The sequence below is a fragment of the Paralichthys olivaceus genome, chromosome 3, assembly GCF_024713975.1.
Source record: "Paralichthys olivaceus isolate ysfri-2021 chromosome 3, ASM2471397v2, whole genome shotgun sequence".
Taxonomy (NCBI): Eukaryota; Metazoa; Chordata; class Actinopteri; order Pleuronectiformes; family Paralichthyidae; genus Paralichthys; species Paralichthys olivaceus.
This window is the reverse complement of record NC_091095.1, coordinates 16,359,235-16,383,606: the sequence shown is the minus strand read 5'-3', so window position 1 is coordinate 16,383,606 and position 24,372 is coordinate 16,359,235. Positions and strand designations below refer to the sequence as shown.

General features: G+C 41.8%; 1 protein-coding gene across 2 annotated transcripts in view; it reads right to left on the bottom strand.

Annotated features, from left to right (window-relative positions):
* Positions 1 to 24,137, bottom strand: part of ssbp4 (single stranded DNA binding protein 4) — an 88,558-nt gene extending 64,421 nt beyond the window's left edge. For both annotated transcript variants that reach the window (XM_020081312.2, XM_020081314.2), the window contains exons 1-3: positions 23,953 to 24,137; positions 12,388 to 12,460; positions 8,674 to 8,735 (exon numbers count right to left, since the gene is read on the bottom strand). In XM_020081312.2, coding sequence (XP_019936871.1) covers positions 8,674 to 8,735; positions 12,388 to 12,460; positions 23,953 to 24,008 — 191 coding nt within the window. In that variant the 5' untranslated portion in view covers positions 24,009 to 24,137. The remainder of the gene's footprint in view (positions 1 to 8,673; positions 8,736 to 12,387; positions 12,461 to 23,952) is intronic.
* Positions 24,138 to 24,372: the final 235 nt, after the last annotated feature.

Below are 24,372 nucleotides of genomic sequence, written 5' to 3'. Positions count from 1 at the left end.
CATTCTTTGTGCTGATGTTGGGAGCAGCCGTGACACTAGATATGACAGACTGCGAAATGGAGCAGAAAATATTAACTGCCCAGAACTGTCAAGAGAATGGCTCAGTAGCCCCCTGTCAAATGTTTGTCATTTCCCCATCACAAAAAAATGTTTGATTTCACGGACTAATGTTATTATCTCCTAAATACGGTTATCATAAAACACTGGTGATCGCTGATTTACACTCTCTCTTTCTGATTGTTGTTATTTGAGGGCATCAAGGAAACAAGAGTGCGACAATAAATGTCCTAAAAATAAAAAGAACAATAAATTGCAGCCCAGCAGCTCACAGAGCCAACCTCTCAAAGCACATGGGCTCAAATAGAAATGTGTTATTAAAGTGTTTAAAGATTAAAAGACAGAGTTGGTGCCCCGAGGCCTCGACGGGAGCCCTGGGGTCCCCTCTAGACAAGGAGGGCAAAGATGGCGCAGAAAACATATGGTGGGTGTGTGTGTTTTGTGCTGCCCTTCTGTCACTTGACAATAAAGCCCGTGTACATTATCATATTTATCGGCTGTTGCTAAAGAGATTGCCGCTCTGTCAGAGGAGCGGCGACGGCGAGAAGGTGCAACCATCGCAAATCCAATCAGCTCTCAGGGAAATGAAACAGGACGCAGGTTACAGTTTGTTACGAAAACACACAACCAAGTACTGGCACAGGGGGGTGTAGGAGCAAGGTGATCTAACATCTCCTGGCCCCATATGAAATATATTGCGATTTAAACAGCTGACCTGTGTCTGTCTGAGCTGCGTAGGGAAATCTCATTCTGTGTCTCTCTGCATAATCTGAGGCAGCATCGCTGGTGGGTGGGACTAAAGACTTTCATTATTGTGATATTATTTTAGGTGGGTGACATAGGATGCATGTTTCTGCATGGAGTAAGAATGTGACGAAAAGGAAATGAAACAGGCCGTCAGGTGTGAACAGGTGACACATTCAAGAGCAAAATATAATTGTACAATACTAATTAAACATAGACCCTTGAGGGATCCAATCACAAGAGGTCAGCGCTAAGTTCAGGTCGGAACCTCTTTATATACAGTCTATGGTCGGAACGCACACGAATGCTTTCTAAATGCATCCTGAGATCCGATCACTCAAACCACATTCAGGGGTGGTCTGGGATACGTGGCTATGTTCTTTTCTCTGTTTGAACACAAAGGAATGGTGGCTGAGACGTCACACGCAAGCGTATTACATAAACCACAAGAGCCACAACACAACTGCAGAAGCCACGGCACAACCACAATAGTCAAACACAACACAAAGTTGACACAGTTGAAACACAGCAGAAACACAAATATCAACAAGTTACTCACTGCTGTCAAATGAGCAGCTTGTAAAAACCCTGACAACTTTGTCTATTTGAGATGTTACGGTAAACATGTAACGCACACCTCAAATAGACTAAATTCTTTTCGATGCTGGTCATTCCTGTTGTTGTTTTGTTTTCTGTTGTGCGGCTTCTGCGTTGGTGTTTTCCGTTAATTCTCCTCTGTGAAACGTCTCAGCTGCGGTCCTGGGCCTCCTACTCAGCTGACGTTCTCTGACCCGCTACAGTTCCACTATGAATTAAATGTGTTTTTACACTTCTCAGTGACAATACTTGATTTGTTTATGCTCACCGCCACAACATCAACACTGAGCACCACATGATGATTTGACAATGTGTAAAATCTTTTTTCATAGTGGATCTGCGTACAGCTCATTGATTCATTCAGCCCCTCCTGACTCTGCAAGCTTCCTTTATCTCTCGCTAGAGCTGACACGACACAGAAACATGGTCATTGGACAGAAATGTTGAACTGGGTACAAACATAACTTGGTCTTCATGGACAGAAATGTTGGCCATGTTTATTTGCATATAGAGCAGGGAAGTGATATCCAATCACAAGTGGCCACAGGACAAACATTCTATTTTAATTTCAGGTATGAACAGACAAATTAAACACTGACCACTTGTGATTGGATTTATCAGGATGGATGTTGACACCATTTTTCAACAGGGACACAGATTTTCAAACGTAATTTTAAGGGTCTGGAAAAAATATCTGTTCTATTGTAACCTTATGTATTGTTCGTCCAAATCTGGATGTGACCATTGTTAGCACAGGTCTGACAGTCCCACCCACTTTCAGAGGGAAAGCCTGTGACGGGTTGTTGTCGCTTCCTTTTCAGATTAATCTTCAGAAAAGATCTGGGAAGTCAACAAACGCGGTTAATTAGCAGCAGCAATCTGCGGGAAATCTTGTTCTCTGCACACAGTAAATTTTCTATCCAATTATCTAATCGTTTCCATCTAATCTCCTCATCATGGGAAGCTCTTTATGGTATTATGTGGAGTAACTGGTGGTATTTGAGCCACACAACTCCATAAAGAGGGAAACTTTTAACTGCTCTTACTTTGAGTGGTCACAGGAGGGATTTAAATCGCCGCTCTGAGTCGTGCGAAATATTTTTTTATTCATTCAAATGAGGAAAAATCCTAAAAAAAAAAACACGAGCAGGCATCGTCAGCGCACACACGCACTTTGTATCCAGAACAGAGGAGGGAAGGATTAGCGTCCAGCCGTCCAGAAGAAGACAATTACTAAATTTAAATGTCATCACGATAATTATTTGCAATTAACTGTGGTCTGACAAAGCCAGTGGTTACAATGTGCTTTTCCATTATAATAAGGAGAGTAAACAAAGAGACAGAAAAGACAGGCTGCTGATGGCAGGTCTACACGATAATCCTGCGTGTGTGTCTGGTCGTACATCTAACCAGCCTGAAAGTCGGTCAGAAGAGAGAAGAAATAGAAATTAAGACAGATATGGAGACTAATGTAGATAAGGAAGGCGCTGGCAAAGCATCAGTGAAAGAACCAGAGTTCGAAAAATAAAGTTACTGAGAGCCCACCATGCTGTCTTCCCCCGTCTTATCAGAACAGACTCTCCTTAATGGGACAAAATGCTGCAATCACAGAGCGGAGGCGGAGAAGCACAACCCTTCCAGTTGTCTTTATTACCTTGACTCAAGTAGCAGCTATTCTCCTGGTAGCAGCAGTGCGTTCAGCGTGCAGGAGGAGACAACAACATCACTGTGCCATGTAAATCAGGAACACTCCCTTTGGACTGTGGCTAATAAATACAGCAACTGTCATTGCAAGATGAACGGCTTAACAAACAAAAAAAGGAAGTTGTACTGTGTGTATAGTACAGGTGGAATGTATTCCTTCTCTCAGGTACACTGCACATGAGAGACTTTCTGGACAGCCAGAAAGTGGGAGAGGAAAATTAATTCCCTTGTAGGTAGTGCTGGAATCTTGAGTTAACGTGTGTACTGCACCATCTTCTCTAGGCTCATGACTGACCACAAACCATGCCACAATTCAGAGGTGATATCAAGGTGCAACAGAGCAGCTGACTTTCACTCAGGGTGTCATCTCCCTCAAACAATGTGACAAGAGGGTTTGTAGTCGACCAAGTAAAATCGCTCATTGAACTCTGTGTTGAATTCTGTGTTTGCAAACTAACCCTGTAATCACATCAACAGCTCTAACTTTAAAATATTTACACAGCCAAGACTGGTGATTTAACCAAGTCTGATTTATCCCAAACTCAACCACTTAGAGCAGTCTGGTGTCTGCAGTTTCAGAAAGTACCTGATGTCTGCATTAGGAGAGTGGTGTATGCCTAAAGACACTTAAAAGTCCAATGATCATTCTTAGTTATATTGTGAACATTTCATCCAGTAAGTTTGGGTTTCATTTTGCAAATTAGGGAGCAAATGAAAAAGTTTAAAGAGATAGTTCACCCGAAATTGAAAATTCACTCATTATCTGCTCACCACTATGCCGATGGAGGGGTGGGTGAAGTGTTTGAGTCCACAAAACAGTTGTGGTTTCAGGACTAAACAGCCAAATCCAATACAATTGAAGTAACTGGTGACCACTTCTTCAGAAATACTGCTCCCAGGGTGTGATCCAAGTGTTTGTAAGCCCCGACATTCAAATTCGAAAAAGTGTCATTTACACCATGTTTTTATGCTAAATGTCCGCTGTTATTCTACTTCTGAGCCATGTTCACAGCCACACCCACACACTGCACAAGTTTTTGCCTCTATGCTCTCTCCCAAGGGGTACGAGACAAGATCAGTGAGGACTTGCAATAGCTGATAGATGTATTGCAACTTCCGGTAGCAAGTAAACATAGATATGCAGCTATCACAAGTTCTCATCTCACGCCCCTTAAACAACATTTTATTTTTTCTGTTGTTTTTTAAGTTTGAAGAAGTGGTCACCAGTTAATTCAATTCCATTGGATTTGGCTGCAACACTGTTTACCCCTGAGACTCCAAAAGTGTTTTGTGGACTCAAACCCTTCACCCACCCCTCCATCGGCATAGTGGTGAGTGGATAATGAGTGAATTTTCATTTTTGGGTGAAATATTCCTTTAACGTACTTCCTTTCATCTTCACATACATTCGATGTGTTTATACTTGACATTGGCCGGTTTGGGCACCTGACATCAATGTGTCATCATTTCAGCTGTTGTATTGTGCATGAGTGTTTTTCTAAAAAATAATAACATTTTGAAAGCAGAAAATGAATGAACTGGTTCATTTCGATAATTTCGTTGCCACTGTATTGTCATTATGGTATTACTACCAGCACCACAAACTTCAGTGCTCAACACAAGTCATTGTTTAAACATTGTATCATCTGAAATGAAGATTAGTCTCAATTTCCTGCATTTGTTCGAAATCTGAACTATCCAACACTATGAACTGAACCATGGTTCAAAATTTTGGTCCGTTGGTCCAGACAATGGTTTGGAGGAACATTTCACACCTTTTGTATTACATTTGTATTAAAATTGTATAAATTTGTTAACAACAGAAACCAGGTACACACAGTGTATAGCTCTTTTTAAATCAGCAGAACGGACTGTATTTGTATTAATGTCGGGTTATATTTATATGCAGTGTTGTTGACGCTGTCCTCCCTCTCACCAAGTGGGAAATATCATCGCTGTCAGAAATCCCCAATGTCTCCGACTGTGATTTACAATTATGAGGCAGATGTGAATGGTTTTTCCAACTCGGCCTCTCGTATTTATGATCTGAATGATATGACGTGAAGAACGAAGGAAAATTAGACGAGGAGAGGAGAAGAGAAGGAGACGGGTGGAGAAGAGTCTGATGCCTGTGTTTACAAAGAGCAGTCCAGACATTTAGGAGTAGAGGACGGTTGCACTTTCACTGTTTTCTTTCCCCCTCACAAACAAGAATTTCAGCCAGAGGCTATCACACAGAGGAGGATCTCTCCACATACTGTTGTTGTGCTGAGGTTTTCATGTGTGCGTTAATGTTTTCCTGTAGTGGGGGTGGGGGTGCTGAGGATTCATTGGCCATCCAGTGAAAACTGGTTAAGGCAATCGATTTTTGGGATAAGGAGACAACTAGCAGCAGCCAATAGAGAGGGAGCTAATGACACAATCAACACCTGCAGTCCTCGCTGAGCCTTTTCTTTATCCTTCCACCCATAACAACAGATGTGGATGAGTGACCCCCACCACCAGCCTGCCTCCCCCTCCCCCTTTACAGCCACGGTCTTGTTCTGGAGACCCCCTCCACCACCTACCAACGGCGTCCTACAGGAAGCAGCCACAGAGGCAGAGACAGGAGGGGAGAAGAAAAACCCCAAGTGAGGTGCTGAGGAGGGGACAACAGTGGTGGGGCTGGGGGGGCGTGGAGGGGTCTTGGTCTTACATTTAGGCTGTTTAACACAAAAGAAAGCTGGAATGCAAAGAGTTAATCCGTTCGGGGGTCTCTCTCTTCCGCAAACAAAGGGAAGGCCTCCAGACAAAGGTTGAGGAAGGGGGGGAGCGAAAAGGGTGAGGGACAAGGGAGGTTGGTGGCTTTCCTACCATCTGGAGCTTTTGTTTTGGGGGAGGCTGGAGGTTGAAAGGGGGGTGTGGGGGTGGGTTGCTGGGTGGCATAGGGGTGGACGGAGGACCGCTCCTCCCAGCCGACCCCCAGACCCCGCTCCCCCCCAGTGAGTCTTCCCATCCACGTGCTGCGTGGGCCCAGACAGACGCCCCTCAGCTAGGTCATACTACACTGGAGCCCTGCCCTGCTCGGTCTGGCTAATCATCAGCCTACTCTCCAACTGACACATCACACACACACACACAAGGTCATCTCCCACTCTCTGCTGAAATACTGTACATTAAAACAGTCAGAAGACACATCACGAGCGAGAATGGTTTCCCTTTCAATTTCAAACACACCCTCTCTCTCTCTCTGACACACACACACACACACACTGTCCCAGAGGTTTTTTTAGGCAGGAGACGAGAGCAAACTTACACGCCGCTGTATGTTTGTGTATGTCATTCTGTCAGTATTACTGGTAGCTGTCCAATTGAGAGCTGTCAGGTTGAGAGAAGCCAGGCTCTTTAAGGACCATTATGAACTGTGTCAACAGGCTGTACAATTACAACACATGCTGAGGCCACAGAGGATGAATGAGTGAAGCCGCATGTCCGGGTTTATTACACAAGGCCAGCCAGGGGGTTTTGCGGATGAGGGGGATAGCATGAATGACAAACAAAGCGGGCCCTGTCAAACCTCTTATCCTGGCTCTCGTTGCCTCTCATGCTTTTGCTTTGCTAAGGATTCAGCGTCTCAGCCTCCCTGTCTGTCTGCCTGTTTGTCTCTTTGTCTCCATCCTTCCCAGCTGCCCAGCTTTCTCCTTCTTGCCTTTCTGCTCCCCTCTCTTTGACTTCGAGTTGGATTTTCTAGTTCTTGGCCTGACAACAAGAAAAAAGGGGGAATCCTACATTTGGGTGTTCCCCTTCCCTCTTATTCACACATGGAGAAAAACAGTGTATGTATCAGGCAATAAGCCCACTGACGTCATTCTTCCAGCAGGACAGAAAACACTGCTTTGTATTTGTATCTCGTATTAACAGATCTGAGTATCAGGTTTAAAAAAAAAAGCAAACTGCAATAAAGTTACATTAAAAACGTCAGCGCTGCGATTTACTTTAAAACTGCTGCTCCTTATCATCATAATTCAGTCTCACATGAAACACATATCTTTAGATTCAATGCGACTTACACTTTGAGAGTGTCACTATCTCTGATGTCCATCGCAAATATTAATCCTCATAAATCCTCTTAGAAATCATAGAGAGGAGACACACTTATTTCTCCAGAACTTAGTTGAGAGTCTTCACGTTTTAAGTGAGGGTTTCTAATGATGTGTGTACAACCATGGGCACAGGGCAAAGAATGATTGGTAATAAGCAATCCAGGATGCTTTAAATAGTGCCAGTTTACAAATACAGACAAACTCTCTGGAGAGTTTTCGAGCATCTAAAAGAGAAAAGCACGTAAACGCTGCTGACTCCATATTAGTTTGAAAACTCCCGGGCTACGTTATAGTATGTATCAGCAAAATGACAATGACACAGCCACCTTCATTGGCTTCAAGTTCCAGCGCTTAAAGCAAAAGGTTGTAAAGACTCGAAGTTCCACCTTGTCATCTATCCAAGAAAAGAAATCCCCTGGTCTCACTTTTCACCACAGTTGCTGTTTCTTGTTCATATTTTATATAAATAACTAATCGACAGCAGAGTACATGATCTGCTTCCACACACATGCCCAGTGTACGTGAACGGTAGTATGAAGTGATTTTCAGGTAGAGATATATACCATTTTTTCCCTTTCCGATACTGATTGTGATACCTGGTCAAAACTGATATCAGTGCATTTAAAAAAACAAAAACATATACACCTTATTTTGACAACTATATGAAAGTGATGATTGCTACCCCTCAAAAATGAAGTCTTACATGCAGTACCCAACAGTGTTTTACTGGTGGGACTCCTCAGCATGAATTATTGCAACATTGCTGACATTTAAGCTAGCTATTGGTAATGCAGCCCAGTGGCAGTACAGAACAACAGTTCTTTTGGAGAAGTGAAGAAGAAGAAATTTCTGGCAAAAGAAAATTGCAGTTTAATTTTGGTGAATTTAAAAAACTTAAAGGAAGTTTGCAGATGCCCGACTTTTTATTTTATTTTTGGCAGTATCTGAAGCTTTTCCAATACTGGTATAAGAATTGGAAAATCTCTACTTTCACGTGATGGTATAGACAGGGATTATTACTGAACTTAAACAGAGTTTAGTTTTAGTTTTAAAAAGCCATTTTAAAACATTAGTACAAATCTAGCCTCTGTATATTCTCTGGACATTGGCCTGACAGTGACATTTGTGATCACACACTGGGCACTGTCTCGATAAGTTCAGGGTTGCAGTGCATGTGTTAAAAGCTCAATGACACTCTCTGATTTGGACTTTTACTGGGCAATGGACACATCAATTTAAGATTAAATAACAGAGCAAAAGGAAGTTAGCTCACTTGTCAATCAGAGGGATGCCAGGAGTACAGCACTTAAACATGTGTAAGATGATGCACTTAGCATTCCCTGCAATTACTGTGCCTCTCCACCCCTTCACATTCTTTCAGATCATCAAGAGTATTTGTACAGTATGAATGTGAGCTGTTGAAAAAACTTGTGTGTGTGTGTGTGTGGTCATGAAAAAGAAAAGAGAGAGAGGATCAATGTATACATACCACCACCATGAATGTAAAAATCCTGGTGGTTCCCCAAGTGTGATGTTCTTTTCCCATCGGATCTGTAAAAAAAGAAGCGGGATGGAGGGGAAGGGGTTGAGGGCAGTAGACGGAGGAAGGAAATGAAAAATTAAGACACCGCAGCATGTTTTATGCATAATGTAATCATTTTGCTCAACCGTCCCCCTAACTTTAGACAGACAGAGCAATAGTCAGACAGAAAAATAGGCCGTCGGGCAGCGCGGTGCAGTGAAGTGCAGTGCAGAGCCAAGTTTGTGGATAAGACAGTGTGACTGTCTTGAAGCGGCAGCCCTCTCCATCGCCCTCACAAACCAGCAGAGCTCCTGCTTGTATCTGGACACTGAGATAAGATCCAGTGAGAGATAGCAGACCTGCTGCCTGCTTCACACACTCCTACTAACGTGATTCGACACACACACATACACACACACACACACACACACACACACAGAAAGAGAGAACACAGTACACAGTACACTCAGATCGAGTGCAGTCAGTCTGAGAGATGATTCACCAGTGTCTGCTGAGGACAGCATGAGAGCAGCAAGATTTCTCTATTTCTAAATATATATATAGAAAAACAGGCCCAGGACTCAGATTTCTATTAAAGTGTCTATTCTATAGATTTCCCCAGCGCAGTTTACAGTGATGTGATGCGCTGTATGTGGGTGTAGGCCTGTTGATTTAATGTTGCTAAAGAGCTGAGTGCTGCACTGTGCAGGAGAGCATGGAGTGGCAGTCCTCAGAAGTGTGTGGTGTCTATACTATGAAAGTGTGTGTGTTAGAATTAGGTTTAGGTAAGGTTTAGGCATTTAGTTTTAATGGTTCAGGTATTGCAGTTTGCCAGAGTGAGAGATAGATCACTAAGATAGATGTACAAACATGTCAACATCCTGATGCTGAGAGAGAGCTGAATGCTCTGCAGCTTTTAAAAACATCCTCAACCCTTTAATAACATATGTTGGATTAAGAAACAAAGAAACTGCAAATACAGAAAACAGAAAGCAATACAGAGCCGGTGTAAGTCAGTTTTTCATTTTTTTCTTAATGGCACACACAGTATCTTATGTAAAAGTGCTAAAGATGTTTACTTTATTTTCTTGTATGAGATCACGTCTATATATAGGTTTGTCGTCCCAACCCACGGATATGACCTATAGGAGCATACCAGGAGTGAAAAGGTTGTGCAAAGGTTTGGCAGAAAAGTGTGTAAGCAAGACTTTGGGGCTAATTTACTAGAGGTTGCCTTGTAATAAAACTGAACTATGGGTCGTAATAAGCTGCTTGCACAGAGGTTTGTTTTTTACAGGATGGCCTCAGTAAAATGTACAGAGCGGTCTTGGTAACTGCAGTGAGAAAGGAGCAGGAAAATGAGGAGGAAACAAGGAGCCCCTGAGCAGAGAGGACACCTAAGAGGAGGATGTATAGAGAGGGAACTGAGGGAAAAAAGAGGTGATGATCAAAGGAGACAAAAATTTAAGAGGGAAGAGGGTGATCAGGTCTTGTGTAATTCTTGAAAAGCTGCACAACAATGAGCCGATGTAGATTAGTTTAACGACTCTGTCCATTTGCAACCTTTCTTCAAATACTCATGCGGAATCCCTCGACACTCTAAAGCCTACAGCTAGAGGCACATGAAGGCGAAAAGGTCAAAGGTCAAGCTGCAGCGTTTGCTCGGATGTACCCGTTACTGTCGCTCTAATCCGAGTCCACTGATTTTTACCATATAAGACAACGGGTAAAAACTGAAGCTGTGGTTGAAATAAACAAAACCATTGAGCTACATCTGAGACAAATATAGCGTCAGAGGGACTTTGCGGTCTTAACGGCCTGTGGACATGGACTTTTTGTGTCTGTGTTATTTTATTCCCTGTCAACATAGATGTTGTTTTAATTCCTGTTTGAGTCCGACTAAATGTGTGTGAATCTATGAGTGTGTGTGTATCTCTGGCTGCCTGCGACTTAGAGCTTCACTCTTTTCCAACAGCTCACCACTAACACTCAATCTCATGGAGAAGATTCACCCACAAGCGCTCTGAAATCAGCGAGGCTCTCGGCAGCACGACCACTTAATCTCACTGTGCTGCTCCCCTATCTCTGCTTCATATTTTAGACGTCCACTCCTAGTTGTTGGCAGCTGGGCTGGCTTCCAGCAGCAATGCCCGCCTGCCTGCACGCTAAAAGCAAAGGCAAAACAATTTCTGTCTGATTGTGTCTGATTGATGCAGGAAGTGTGATTTAAAGCAAGTTTCTGTTCTTTCTGAGTTATTTTGCCTATTTCATTCCTGCAAGATTCCAAAGCCTTTTCAACTCAACTGGAAGAGACAACCCAAACAATACGTTTTTTAAATGATAAAAACTCTTAGCCAAAGAGCAAGTAAACATATTTTACAAAATGGCAAACTATTCCTGTAATATATCTCTATATAATCTAATCAGTGATCTGAACTTTATTTCTACAAAACCAGGAAATTTAACGCAAATATCTGACTTAAGCTTGTTTTTACCACTTTAACAGGTAACTGCTGATTAAAACCTCTTAAGACTGTTATTTCTGTGTATGTGCAGCATGTGCATCTATCACTGAGCTCATGTGGGTGCAAAATTCAGGCAATAGGTGGAGCCTGAATGTGGGTGAGTAAATTCTAGAATGGAAATCACATGTTTTTGTTTATAGCACATCGACAACAGTTCTTAATTCTCATTGTCTTTCAAAGTTGACATCTTTGTTTGTCTCTTCTGGCATCTATTTTCATCTTGATATAGGAATGTTGATTTTGCATCTGTCGCATGTTAGAAATGTCATCAACACTTCCTGCTGTATTCTCCCATGGGCTCACTCTGACAGGAAAAGTTCTGGAGCAACTGACTCGGACATTTGCCTTCTCACATACAGCCACAATGGAACATTTCTGTAAAATGTGGGGACTTAGGTGCATGTCTGAAAGCATCTTCTGCACCGAGCTCACCTGATGAAACTACAGATGAATGACTTCAGTATTAAAGCTGAATGATATAGACCTGCTTGTGCCTGCCATTACAGCCTTTCTCAGTGTTGGGGAGTGTATTAAGTGGAGCTGAATAAAGCCAGTGGGGAGGGGAGGTGTTGTACAGTGGGAAGGCCTGGACGTGGGACCATTAGCAGAGAGGATGTCCATTAAGGAAGAGGATGCAACACATTAGAGCTTGCACGTCTTGGACGGTTCAGGGGCCTGATAGGAGAATAATAAGTCGAGCAGACCTAGGACAAATGGACATGTTTGGAATAGTTTCAGACACTACAGTCGATTTAACTTAGCAGGGACCGGCTTCGTTTTTCTAAATGTCACAGCTGAAAGCGAACAGCTACACATGCTTACAATATGTCAAACTGCTCTAATTATACAGAGTTTATGATTACAAATTAGAGCTTATAACAAGGGGCGGCTAATCACATTAAGTAGCCCAAACGATGGCATGTTTACATTGTCCCAAATTAATAAACACTGTTGTTGTTCAGCCCCTGTAAAAAAAACACTGGTCTAGGATCAGTAACGTTTTAATACTGTTACAGTTCTCAGCTTGTGGTGATATTATTCAACAGCTGCTTGAACCCATAATAACCTATAATGCGAATTCCAGCCTTGCTCATACAATAGAGGGGGAATCACTCATTCTTCATGAACAGGGGGTCAGACTGAAAGAACTTCTTACCTCTGACAGGAAGGTCTGTGCTGATTTCTGTGCGCCGACATGCAGCAAATACTCGTACACGTATAAAGCTAACCTGCAAAACAAGAAGAGAGAGAGAGGGGCAGAGGTCAGAGTTGAGGATCACATCTATATATTCTGTATGTATTATATCACATCTTTATATTCCTCTTCCTCCTCACGTCACTCTGGATAACTTATATACGTGTATTTTTTATATCAGGCCAATGAATTTGGCTTAACCCCTTTTTTGGGATTAAAAGACACCGCTAATTTACAAACACATAAATCTTCTTATAAAAACAAAGGTTGTGAAAAAAGAAAAGAAAAAGAGAAGATGCAAAAAAAAAATATAGAAAAATCTAAAGAAAATCCCAAATGAATTTACAGAACTATCACATATGTATAAAGAAATTCCAAATTAATTCACAGGACTATCTAATTAAAAATAGATTGACTCGATAAATTTTCCTCTTCTCCTTCCTCCAGATAACTGGCTAATGTATAAGTTTCATATATAAACAACCAACTCAGTCTTTGCACATCATTCATATGAACAAAATATTTTTTTATCTTAAAAACAGAGCATTACATGGGTAGTAGGGGCGGCTGTGGTTGGGAAAGATACCGAATCACGAATTTCCCCTGATGGCTGTGCAGATATGAGCGATGCGTGATAGAGAGAGTTCTGCACATAGATGCATTGTATAACTGTGTGTGCGAATGGGTGAATGGCAAAAAAATAAACTGTACTGTAAAGCACTTTGAATCATCATCAAGACTAGAAAAGCGCTACGTAAACACAGACCCAAAAAATAGAAAAACAAAATGAAACCCATTCATCATCATTCAGAAAACACATCAGACAGATCGGCTTTTCATCCTCTAAATGAATGCATCGTCCAGTTTGCACTGTTAAAGGAAAAATACCTGATCTCAGCTGGTCACTGCAGGGATCTTTGCTTTTTGACAGATTATATAAAAAACGAGCTCTTCCTGCTGATACAGAAACTAACCTAACCCCTTTTGTAAAGTTCATATGTTCATGAAAACAGGATATTTATGAGTCTACATAGTTTAGTTCAGGGGATCCAACCTTAATACTGCTCATCGGAAAGATTATTCCACAATTAACGCTCTCTTCATCCCTAAATGTGTTGCTCTTGTTTAATTCCAGGTTACCCACCAACTCGAGTCCAGCAAATGTGCTCGACGGGCTGAAAATCATCACTGTGTCATCTGAGATGGAGCTTGGATAAACAAGATTTTACAGTATGAAGATCATATTCACTGCGGAGCGGTTGTAAACGTGTGATGTAAAGCTCTGCAGCTCTGAGCTAAAGAGCCTCGGTGGCACTCGGCCATATCCCTGTGGTTTTAGGAAACTGTGCTGTTGAGACACCGAGGCTGAAAACAAAACAGCGTCGACACCGAGAAAAACACAGAGAGAAGAGGAGACGAGAGACATCCTCAGATGTGGCTGAAGTTGGACTCTCAGGTATTGCCGCGCTGCTCGCCGGATTCCTGTTATTGAAGGTGTTGATGCTTATTCATGCATCAGGCACAGATGTGGAAAAATGGAAGAAAAATAAACATTTTCAGCTCATTGAGGTTTTACAGATAACAAAGCAGAAAGAGGAACAGACGAGGGTCCCGTAAAACTCACGCTCTGACAAATACCCACAATTTAGCTTTGACTTGGTCCATCAACCTTAAATACGGTTCATATACAGTATACTAAGGTGCTAGTGAAAACTGCTGGGAGTGAACCACATGCTAAAACAACATCAGAATTATAGCTGCTACAAGAAGCAAAGGGCTGAATAGTTTGGTGTCTTTCAATGAGCTTATACAAACAAACCTTTTATATGACAAGGAGTCATTTGATTCAGTGTAGACAGTGTAAATATGCTGGATATATAAACACTTTCTATGTATCTCTTTATTCTGCGTTCTACCAAAAACCATTGTAGGAGTATAACAGGGAAAACTGTAGATACAAAGTATAGAAATGTACACATAGAGACCAAAAAATTATACTTATCTATGATAATAATACTGAATATTTGTTGTGATTTCCTTATACTATAAAACAGGTCAAAGGTCACACACATTTTTTGACTCTGCCATTTCTCTCCCAGATTAAAACACACAACTTCCTCTATGAATAAATCAGAAAAGTGAGGCACTCAGAGTAAAATTCATTCATTCGTTTTTTTCGCATAGCAGGTAAAAGTCTGGTTGTCATGGCAACAAGATGACAAGACTCCATGCAGTCACTGCTGCTAAGCAATATCTGCCTGATCATTTCTACACTTCAGTTTTGTGCAGATTAAACAAACAACATCCAACATGATAATCCATAAACTTTACATGTGCTGGTATAGTGATGTTGTCACGGTTGGATAGAGCCAGGCTAGCCGTTTCCCCTCATTTCCAGTCTTTACGCTAAGCTAAGATAACTTTCGCCAGTCTGTAGCTTCAAAGATATTATAATGTTGATTACCAATATACTTCTCTAACTCTTTTGAAAGAAATCTACCTGTATTTGTCATATTTTTAACTATCTTTTAACCCACTGTAGCTCAGATGGAACAAAAGCCATTTTTTTTAACTGAAGAAAATTACAGGAAGTTTACAGAAGACAGCAGATTGTTTTGAGTCTGATCAATCACAAACACTCAATCTCCTTCCCAAGACATAGGATTTTTTTTTGACTTGGGACCTTGATAGTCAGGTGTGAAAGTTGAGTAACAGGTCAAAAATATATTAATATAATTCCAAGGGTAAGGGTAAAAATCAACTAAACGTGGGTGGGCAGTAGGTGAGAACTACGATATTATTATTAACTTTTCTGGGGATAATAGAAATCACAACAATTGTGCAGCATATTGAACATCTCAATCAGCTTATATGAAGCCTGAGGATTTGTTTTATTGTAAAGGCGTATGACATCACCTTTGACCACATCACATGCGTTACCTTTAATAGCTACACAATGACATTTGTAGGAACGCAGGTGCTCTGATAATTCACAAATCAACCACCAGAACAGGAGGGCAAGGTGGCCATAACCCACTTGATGTGAGAGACTGTGTATGTAGCACATATGTTTAATACAAGTGACAGGCCGGGACTGGGGTCATATGTTAACTTGGAGATAATGGCAGGAAACGGTTCTGATCCCATATAGAGCTATGCAGGTGCGGGTTTGTGAGAAAAAGAAAAAGTACAGCACTCTGGACCTTGTTACTTCTGATGACTGTCTCTTTGTTAACTCTGGTAAACAAGAGAGAGACAAGAAATCAAAACTACAAGAACTAACTGAACTGAAGAACTATTTCATGACATATTGTTCCGTTCTTTGTGTCTACAACAAAATAATCAACAGCTCAGTTACTGAACCTGCAGAGAGACACACACGGGCCCCTCACTCACATTAGTTCTGACAAGAGAGACCTTCGATGTGATTTATCATCTGGTCCAAACCAGTTTCAACTGGTATTAGACACTAGACTCTATCGCTTCTTGTATTTCTCACTCTTACATCAGTAACAGCTGTATCAATGATCATCACAGGTATTTAGAATGTTGTGGCTCGATAAAGTGTGTATGTGATGATGAAGTGGTCAGAGTTGCTATGAAGATGTGTCACCACTAAAGTCCAATCGCAGCATTTTTAAAAACTTCGTCCAAATTTGCTCCGAAGTTTCGTGGGGTCTTCCTTTGCTCATGCCCGACTCCTCCACAGAGTTTCATATATATAGACTGAGTCATTTCTGACTAATACTGCTAACAGACAGAGATGAAACTAGAATAGCACTCAGAAAACATTGAATAGGTTCTATTTCGCAGTGTAAGTGTAAAATAATTTCTGGATCTGTGCCCTGATCTGCATCCCTACCAAAATTTTATGGGTGACCGATACTTCATCCTTCCACCACATTTTGTCATAAACCGTCCTGTAGTTTTTGTGTAATCCTGCTTAATAACAAACAAACAAATTCAATGATTGATAGTTGTAAATTATCATATTATACTGATCTTAAATAGAGCAGTTGTCCTGGTATCAACAAGTGAAACTGATCAGTGTGTAATGAAGTTTCTGTTTGAAAAAGGTTTTGCTTCAGAAGTTTTTCTTCAAAACCAAAAAGAAAAGCTGTTTCCTACTTTTCCAAAATAAAACATATCGGTATCAAATTAGTTGATGTGTTTTTCATAAGAAGGCCAATAACTAACAGTATCTAACATACGGTTGTTCGTTATTGCTGATGTTCAATTTTAGTGCTTTTAAATACGTTAAATTGTAAAGGAAAATAGAAAGAACTTTGTTTTTTTTAACTGAAAAACACAGAGGAGTACTGAAGTAGTGGCTGCAGTTTCTCTCAGGACCCGACAAACTCTTGGCAGAAGTTAAGGCAGCCTCTCGCCTGAGGGACAAAACCCAGGACAAAAGACGTCCACATATATTCCACTGGTGCTCATAAACTTAAAAGCTGTGAGCACATGGTAATAATTGCGGTGTCCACAGGTCCTCTCGTCGGGATGTTGGCAGTAGTACTTTCCTGCGTTTTAGTGAGTAAATCAAACTGAGACTGCAGAAATGAGGCTGGATGTAGCACTTCTTTATTTTTAAGACTTTTTTTTCCTCGTTTCATTGTTACTGTAACGCTGACGTAAACATTTACCTCTGTTTTCCACAGTTCAGGGGCGTTTAAGTTTCCCAGACTCTGGGTAAAATGGGGAGTCCATTGGTGTAAAATGCTAAAAGAGAAAACTGTGAAATACCCCGCAGCAGGCGTCAGCTCCTATACGCCCTGTCCACACTGTACAGCATCGAACAGAGATTCCCATGAGTACTGCAGCAATGAAATTTTCATGGCAGAGCCTGGCGTGATCTGAGGGGCTCTATGCCCTAGCGATGGGCACCTGCCCCAGCTGCAATGCATTATTTAAAAACACTCATTCAATCCAGGCTTCAGGGGACACCTTTTGTTACTCTGTCAGAAGCAGTAAGTGTAACTTGGCTGAGGAGGAGACTTTTTCTTCTTTTGCAGGCTGATAGAGCAGAACCAGTGGAAGGGCAGGTAGATAAAGGAGACATGGAGGTGAATGTTCAGCGTAGGAGAGCTGTGTCAGAGGGAAGCCGGAGGTCATGGCCGCGGCTTTCCTTCTGCGGACACTGTAAACCTGAATTCCCCCCCCCCCCCCCCCCCCCCGCCAACCCTGCGCTCGCTACACGTGTCACTCAGGAATAAAAGATGAGATGCTTACAAGAAGGCAAACCACAACCGCATGCCCGTCCACCTCACATCTCACATTTCCTCTCCTACACTGTTCACTCTCTCCACAAATTAAACAATAACGTAGAACGGAACAAATGACACAGATGATAAGGAAGAAGAGCGTTTGACCTTTGCTTTGAGTGGTGACTGGATATCACAGCTGGTGATGTAAAGCTGGTGTGTGAATTTACATTAAAACAAGCACAAAGCCGTGCGGTGCATCTGTTGTCTGTTTCTCACGCTCTCGCTGTTAAGCTACAGGATCATTTGCAGTAGTTTTCCAGCTTCTTCTTTAGCTGGAAAAGAAAAAAATCTACAACACCATTTCTGATCTTCCATCTCTTCCCCAGCCCTAACCTCATGTGGCCTAACTAGCACTTTGCTCCATGTCCACACATCAAGGCGCTCTCTCCCATCGCCTCGTCCCCAGGAAACGCACCTGACATTTCGCCCCGGGCTGCCCCATCCAGCCTCCCCCTTTTCTTTCACCCGCCTCCAGAGACGATGGGCCTCTCAGCCAAGTTTAGCCAGCTAAAGCACAGACAGTTAGCAAATTAACTTTCATGTCCTGGCTTCAATAATTCAGCAGCGAGAGCAGGGGCAGGGTGAGGTAAGGTATGCGCGGAGGAAGTGATGGCAGAGGATTAAGCTGTGCCCGTCACCGCATCTGCTTTCATATACAATCTATGCCTTTTCAGAGAAGAATGAAGATACATACCATGCATAATTTATGGATTCAGCGGAGTAAAAACAGAAAACGTTCTTTTTCCTGAATATCAAATATTTATGCGCACCTTATAAAAGCAGTATAGAACTGACATAGTGGCGGTGAACAGGTGTGAACGTAATGATGTATCACTCGGAGGTGAATGAAAGGTTGGATGTCTGTTTGAGACGCTGTGATGCTGTGAAGCTGTTGCACTAAAGCTTATTCCCACTGCACACACTGTTTATATTTGCTTGGCTTTGTTATGGCAGTTCCTCTGTCAAAACAAATCAGTGTCTATGAGCAAGTAAACATGCATGGCTTTAGCCACGGGTTAATCCACACACACACACACACACACACACACACACACACACAGTCCTATCACATGTGCCTGACTGAGACGTTACCTATTGACAGACTCACCTGTATATATCCTCTAACCTGACACTTTATGTAAATAATAAGAACTTGTTGATTCTCACTCAGAAATACACTTTGATTTAAGTGGAAGAGGCAAAACAGAGAGATTTATACTGACGTGTGATGAGAGATTATATTGACATAGCTGACATACTTCTGTTATCACCACAGTCTCCTCCCACAGCCGTCAACCAGAACAACAATTTACAGTAACTGTTATACAGACATGAACTCAAGAAAATGTCCCCAAAATTGCATCTGGACATATTCCAGGAGTTTCCATTCACATTTGGAGAACACAGCAGGAGATTGTCAGACGTGTTCACAACAACAGGAAGATATGTAGAACACTCAGGTGAAGGGTGGTGGATAGAGCATACAGGAGGCAGGACATGACGGCAGAAATCATATGGTTTTTTCAACAGCCCATTGACACAGGCGTCAGCCCACATCGCCAAAAGCTCTCGAATTGCTTTCTGACAGACATCTTTGGCAGTGTCTTCTACATGAATGGGCCATACTGTTTTAGTCCTGAGATATTTGTATTATTACAATTTTGCATCCATTGTGATTTAATAACACTCACTGCTGTACTCTCACATGGCCTCACTCAGACACATGCCCAACATTTTATCCAAGTTCCAGAAACTGACTTGGATATTTGCATTCTCACACAGCCCCTCTCTAAAATTTCAGGAAAATGTCTGAACTTCAGTGCATGTGATGTAATGTACCAAGGAGAATGTGACCAAAAAGAACAATGTGAAGTCCTTTTTATCTGTTGAGACACGTACTTTTTTGTGTTCTAATAAAAGACACACACACACTTTTGCTCTCTAACCTGACTGATTAACGACTTCAGGCACGTAGCCTCAATATTTATACTGTCTCCTTTATTCCAAGTGAGAAAACTACCAAATTTGTGCGGATGCACCCAAAGCGGCTGACGAAAGGCAACATTAATTAACTGTTGACATGTCTGAATGAAGAGCACAGTGAGCCAAAGGGTGCCGGGGCTAAATCAGGGGTTTCTTTACTTTTAGTGCAGTGTTCCTGCCTATGTTAGTGCACAGCCCTTTATGCTCCTATCAAAAGACTAAAATGCAGATGGCAGTGCCATCTGTGTAGAATCAAAACCATGCATTCAAAGCTGAAGATCCCCATTACGCTGCATGTAAACACTTGGGCGGAGCCAGAGGAGGAGCGGAGGATGTAAAGAAGCCCATGTTCAAAACAAACTGATTAACTTTACACTTCGAGTGTCTTCCCCTCCCAAAAAAAAAAATCAAGAAATGCTCACAAAAAAAGTCTGCAAACAAACAAGAGGGAATTAGAAAACAAACGTGTGGAGCAGGATTACTTTAGAAACTACTGGTCGTGCTTTTAAAAAAATGAGATGTTTGATCATGAATGAAATATTACTGTGAATGGCACATTTAATTAAGAAGTCGGATTCATCAGTGCACATTTCAAAGAGGTTCCAGTGACTAAATAATACGGTGACATTAATATTAAACCTGCTGTTTTACCCCTGTTCAAATTAAATGTAATAAGACACTGGGAATAAAATGTGGAGAGTAATTAATTTCTTTGGTCATAAGGGCACCAGGTTCTCCTCTATCTGCATAATTATTAATAGCATGTTTTCTTTTTTTTCTCAATATCAATTCACAATAATGCTTCTCAAGGATGTGAAAAGAAAATACTTTACTCCCCCCTCATGTTTGATACAGCAGAGAGAGCGGGAAGAATCCAAATAATGCAAAATGCACATGTGACTCCTTTACGTTGTGTTTCTGAACAGGTTGGATTCAAGTTTTGGTTTCAAGGCTTTGCACAGTGCGCACACATTTGTGCAATGTCGTAAGCTTAAAAACACACTTGAGCTGGCATGTTGGAACATTTTGTATACTAAACCTGAGAACGACTGTGTAGCATTCAGGTGGCGGCTAACTTAAGTGTTCAGTTCTACAAAAGGATGTATTGTTCTACAGAAGAGCTCTTGCTTTGTTTTTTGTTTTTTTACTTTTGGCGAATTCAGAGTCGAGAGCTGCACACCTGTGCACAGCAGGTCACATTTATTAAGGCAACAGCTGTAGAGACGACTACCTGAAAAACTTTTTATGGGGAGGATTGCAGCAGGAACTCCGAAAAATCTATCACCTGAAACACTGACAACATTGCAATACATTAACTACAGCTTTCAGATCTTTAAGAAAAGATCTCATCTCTATATATAGTTTTTTATTATTATTAATTATAAATATACTGTATATTTGGCTGCTCCAAAGCTTACAGATTGAGGTTGTCACACACTTTCCCTGAAATCCCTCAGCTGCTGGCTGTCATTCACGACAACACCAGACTGCTAACTAATAAGTGTGGCGTTAGGCAACACGTTTTGCGAGCCCTCGCCGTCTGAAATGTGTGTGTGTATGAAATATTTTAGAATTAATTTATACGGCCCCGTCAAATATTACTCATAACCAAACATCATTAAAGAAACTACACGTAGAGGCGGTTCTTAAAAATCAGCATGCATTCATGCTCTGAACAGTCCAACATGTTGAACCCATACACTTGTACTGACTCACTGATTTCTGGAAAAATTACAATTTTCACCAGTTTTTAGTTTATTATTTTCCTTCAACAAGTTTGTTGTATGTAATCTAACTGCAGTATAGTGTTACTCTATATTTGATATAGTTGATTTCAACAGTGTTGTAAAGTATGTCCTCTCCAGTCACAAGTCACGCTATTAATTTATTGTTTATTCAATTAAGTATACGACTCGATTATCAGCCCTCTGAGCAAAAGAGATTGGATACAGGTCCATCCGGGGCACCCTCTTTTCAATATCTGAATATGTAAAGATCTGTATGAATATGTAAATATGAATATGAGATCATTCAGTGATGCATTGAGGCAGCTGTCGTGAACTCCACGTTTACACAGAAACATGTGTTGGCCCTGCGGGGCAGGTTAGGGTGACAAGACAGGTGAGGGGGAGAGGGCAAGCATCGGCCATTACGCCTGGACAATGAATATCAGCCTGTGACACACGGACACAGAGAGAGATACACACAAGCTAAGCTAAATATATGCACAGATTTAAATAAAATGATGTTTACTGTGGAGCTTCTGATGCAAACAAACTCGAAAAACCAAAATTCAAGCCGAGCAGCCAGGCACAGACGTATTCATCATTTTCACCTCTCAAAAGACTTGTATTTCTTATGAGTTAATTAATTGAATTTATTTATTTAATCCTCCTCCTACACTATCATTTGAAATACACTCTGCCTCTGCACTGAGTTCTCTCCCAATAACACATGGAACATAATCCATACTCCCTGAACAAGCAAGGGGCAACACAGAAAAAACTAAAAACCAAAGCATTTAAAGAACACATTGCATTTCCATGTGTCGTAAACAGAGCGATGAAGCGAAGACACACAAACAGGTGTAAGAGCAGATCGACGTGCGTGCTCGTGGTTCATATGCAATATTAAAGCATCATACGCCGGTTCAAAGGTCACGCTGCCTGCTGTTCATAAAACCACACAGGACTGTTTTCATTTAGGATTCAACCCCCCCCACACACTCCACCTCAACGCAGCAGACGCAAACACACAGAGAGCTGCTCAATTTTCCAATAAACTGATGTGATTTCAGGGTGAAATTAAATGCTGGTGGCACTACACATGTACAAAGTCCTATTTGAGGAGGCTTACACTAAGCAAATAAGCAACCAATGTGTCTCTGGAGCTTAATCAATTGAATGTGACACGGCAATGCATCAAAAAAACAAATACAATAGTCTCTAAAGAATTTGGTTTTCTATTACAGATGTATGAGGTGCTGTGTAACACGCTCAGCCTCCCAGGACCTGACAGTGTTTTTTCAGATCACTATTTCATCCCAGCAGGGATTCCTGCTCACTCCTCTCACCTCAGACCATTTTCATGCTTTTAAAAATAGCTACTGATGATAATAGACTGTGCTGATCTGAAGTGCTGGGATGCAAAGGAGGTCCAACTCTGGATGGTCCCACACAGAAATGATCAGGACAGCATCGAAATAAAAGAGCAGGCGTGGGAAGGGGTCTATGAGGGGAGAGGGATATTTAGAAGGGTTTTTAATCAAAGAAAAGTGAGGATGCATGCACCACAAATGCTGTGGTAAACAAAGTCAAACACCATTATAATATTTTGCTGAATTTAATTAAGATATAAATATTTTGAATCGTATCACAGCCATGTTTGCATATATTTCTACACACACTATTCATGAATGGATTTTGATAATAGGAATACTGAGTAACAGAATAATGTTCGGAGCAGCAGGAGTCTCCTTCGTGGCGAGTGGATGCTACAAACTTTAGCACCATCACTGCTGCTGCTGCTGCAGGACTGTCGACTGGGACAAAACTTTTACCCCCTCACCGCTGACAACAACAACGCCACAAAAAAATACAAAGGAGCATCTCCGGAGTACAGCTGCCACTTACTATCTCTAACAAAAATTTGAAAAAAAAAACACACATATACACGGGATGATCCAACCATCCGACAGCTTCACCTCCCTAAAGTTTCCTCGGAGCATGAGCAGCCACAGCCGATCACAGACACCCCCACAGGGACATGTTTCACCCGCAGTGAAAAAGGAAAACGCGCTCCTGCTTCTTCGTCTTCTTCTTTCATCTCCTCACGTAAACGCTTTGATGCACAATAAAACACGTTCTTGCGCTAAAAACCCCCGCGCCACGTTATAGCGCTAATGCACCGTGTTGGCGTGAATATCCCGTGCAACCAAAGAGAGCAATGAATGGGTAGAAATAAAATTAAAAGAAAAGTTTAAGAGTCGCACCTTTAAGGTGGTCGAAGAAGAGGAAGAAGAGGAGGAGGAGGAGGAGTGTTGGGGGTAAAGCGCACGCAGGAGCGCACTTTTCGTACACTACGCTGTTTTTTAAATTACACTAGCTACTTCAGAAAGTTGCCTCCCCTCCTCTCCCTCTCTGTCGCGCGCACGATGATGATCCCGCATGATGATAACAACGATAATAATAATAATGATAATAGTAATAATAAAGAAAAGCAGGTGAAAGAAAGAGAAGAAGAAAAAGTCCGGTCCGTGTGTGCGGGGCTCACTTACTTTTCTCTCGCTTGGCTGTCGGAAGGGACGACGGCTCCTTTACCTTTGGCGTACATGCTGGATTCTGTTTTAAGACTTTTGTCCCACTCAACACCTGTCAAAGAAAGCAGCCAGGAAAACGCTCCATCTCCATAGCTACCCCTTTAGTGTTTTTCCTGCCCCCCCTCCCCCCTCCTCTCCTCCCCTCGCCTCCCCTCCCTCTCTCCCTCCCTCCTCCTCCTCCTTCCCTCTCTCCCTCCCTCCCTCTCCCTCTCTCTCTTCTCTCTCTCTTTTTTTTTTTTTACATCTCCAACATTGGCCACAAATCAGGCACAGTTTCTATCGGGGGGGACTTGAAACCGTCCGCTGTTGGATTTTTTTTTTTTTTTTTTCCCCTCCTCAGCCGCTGTTCCGCAGACCCGCCCCTCCTCCCGCCGCTGT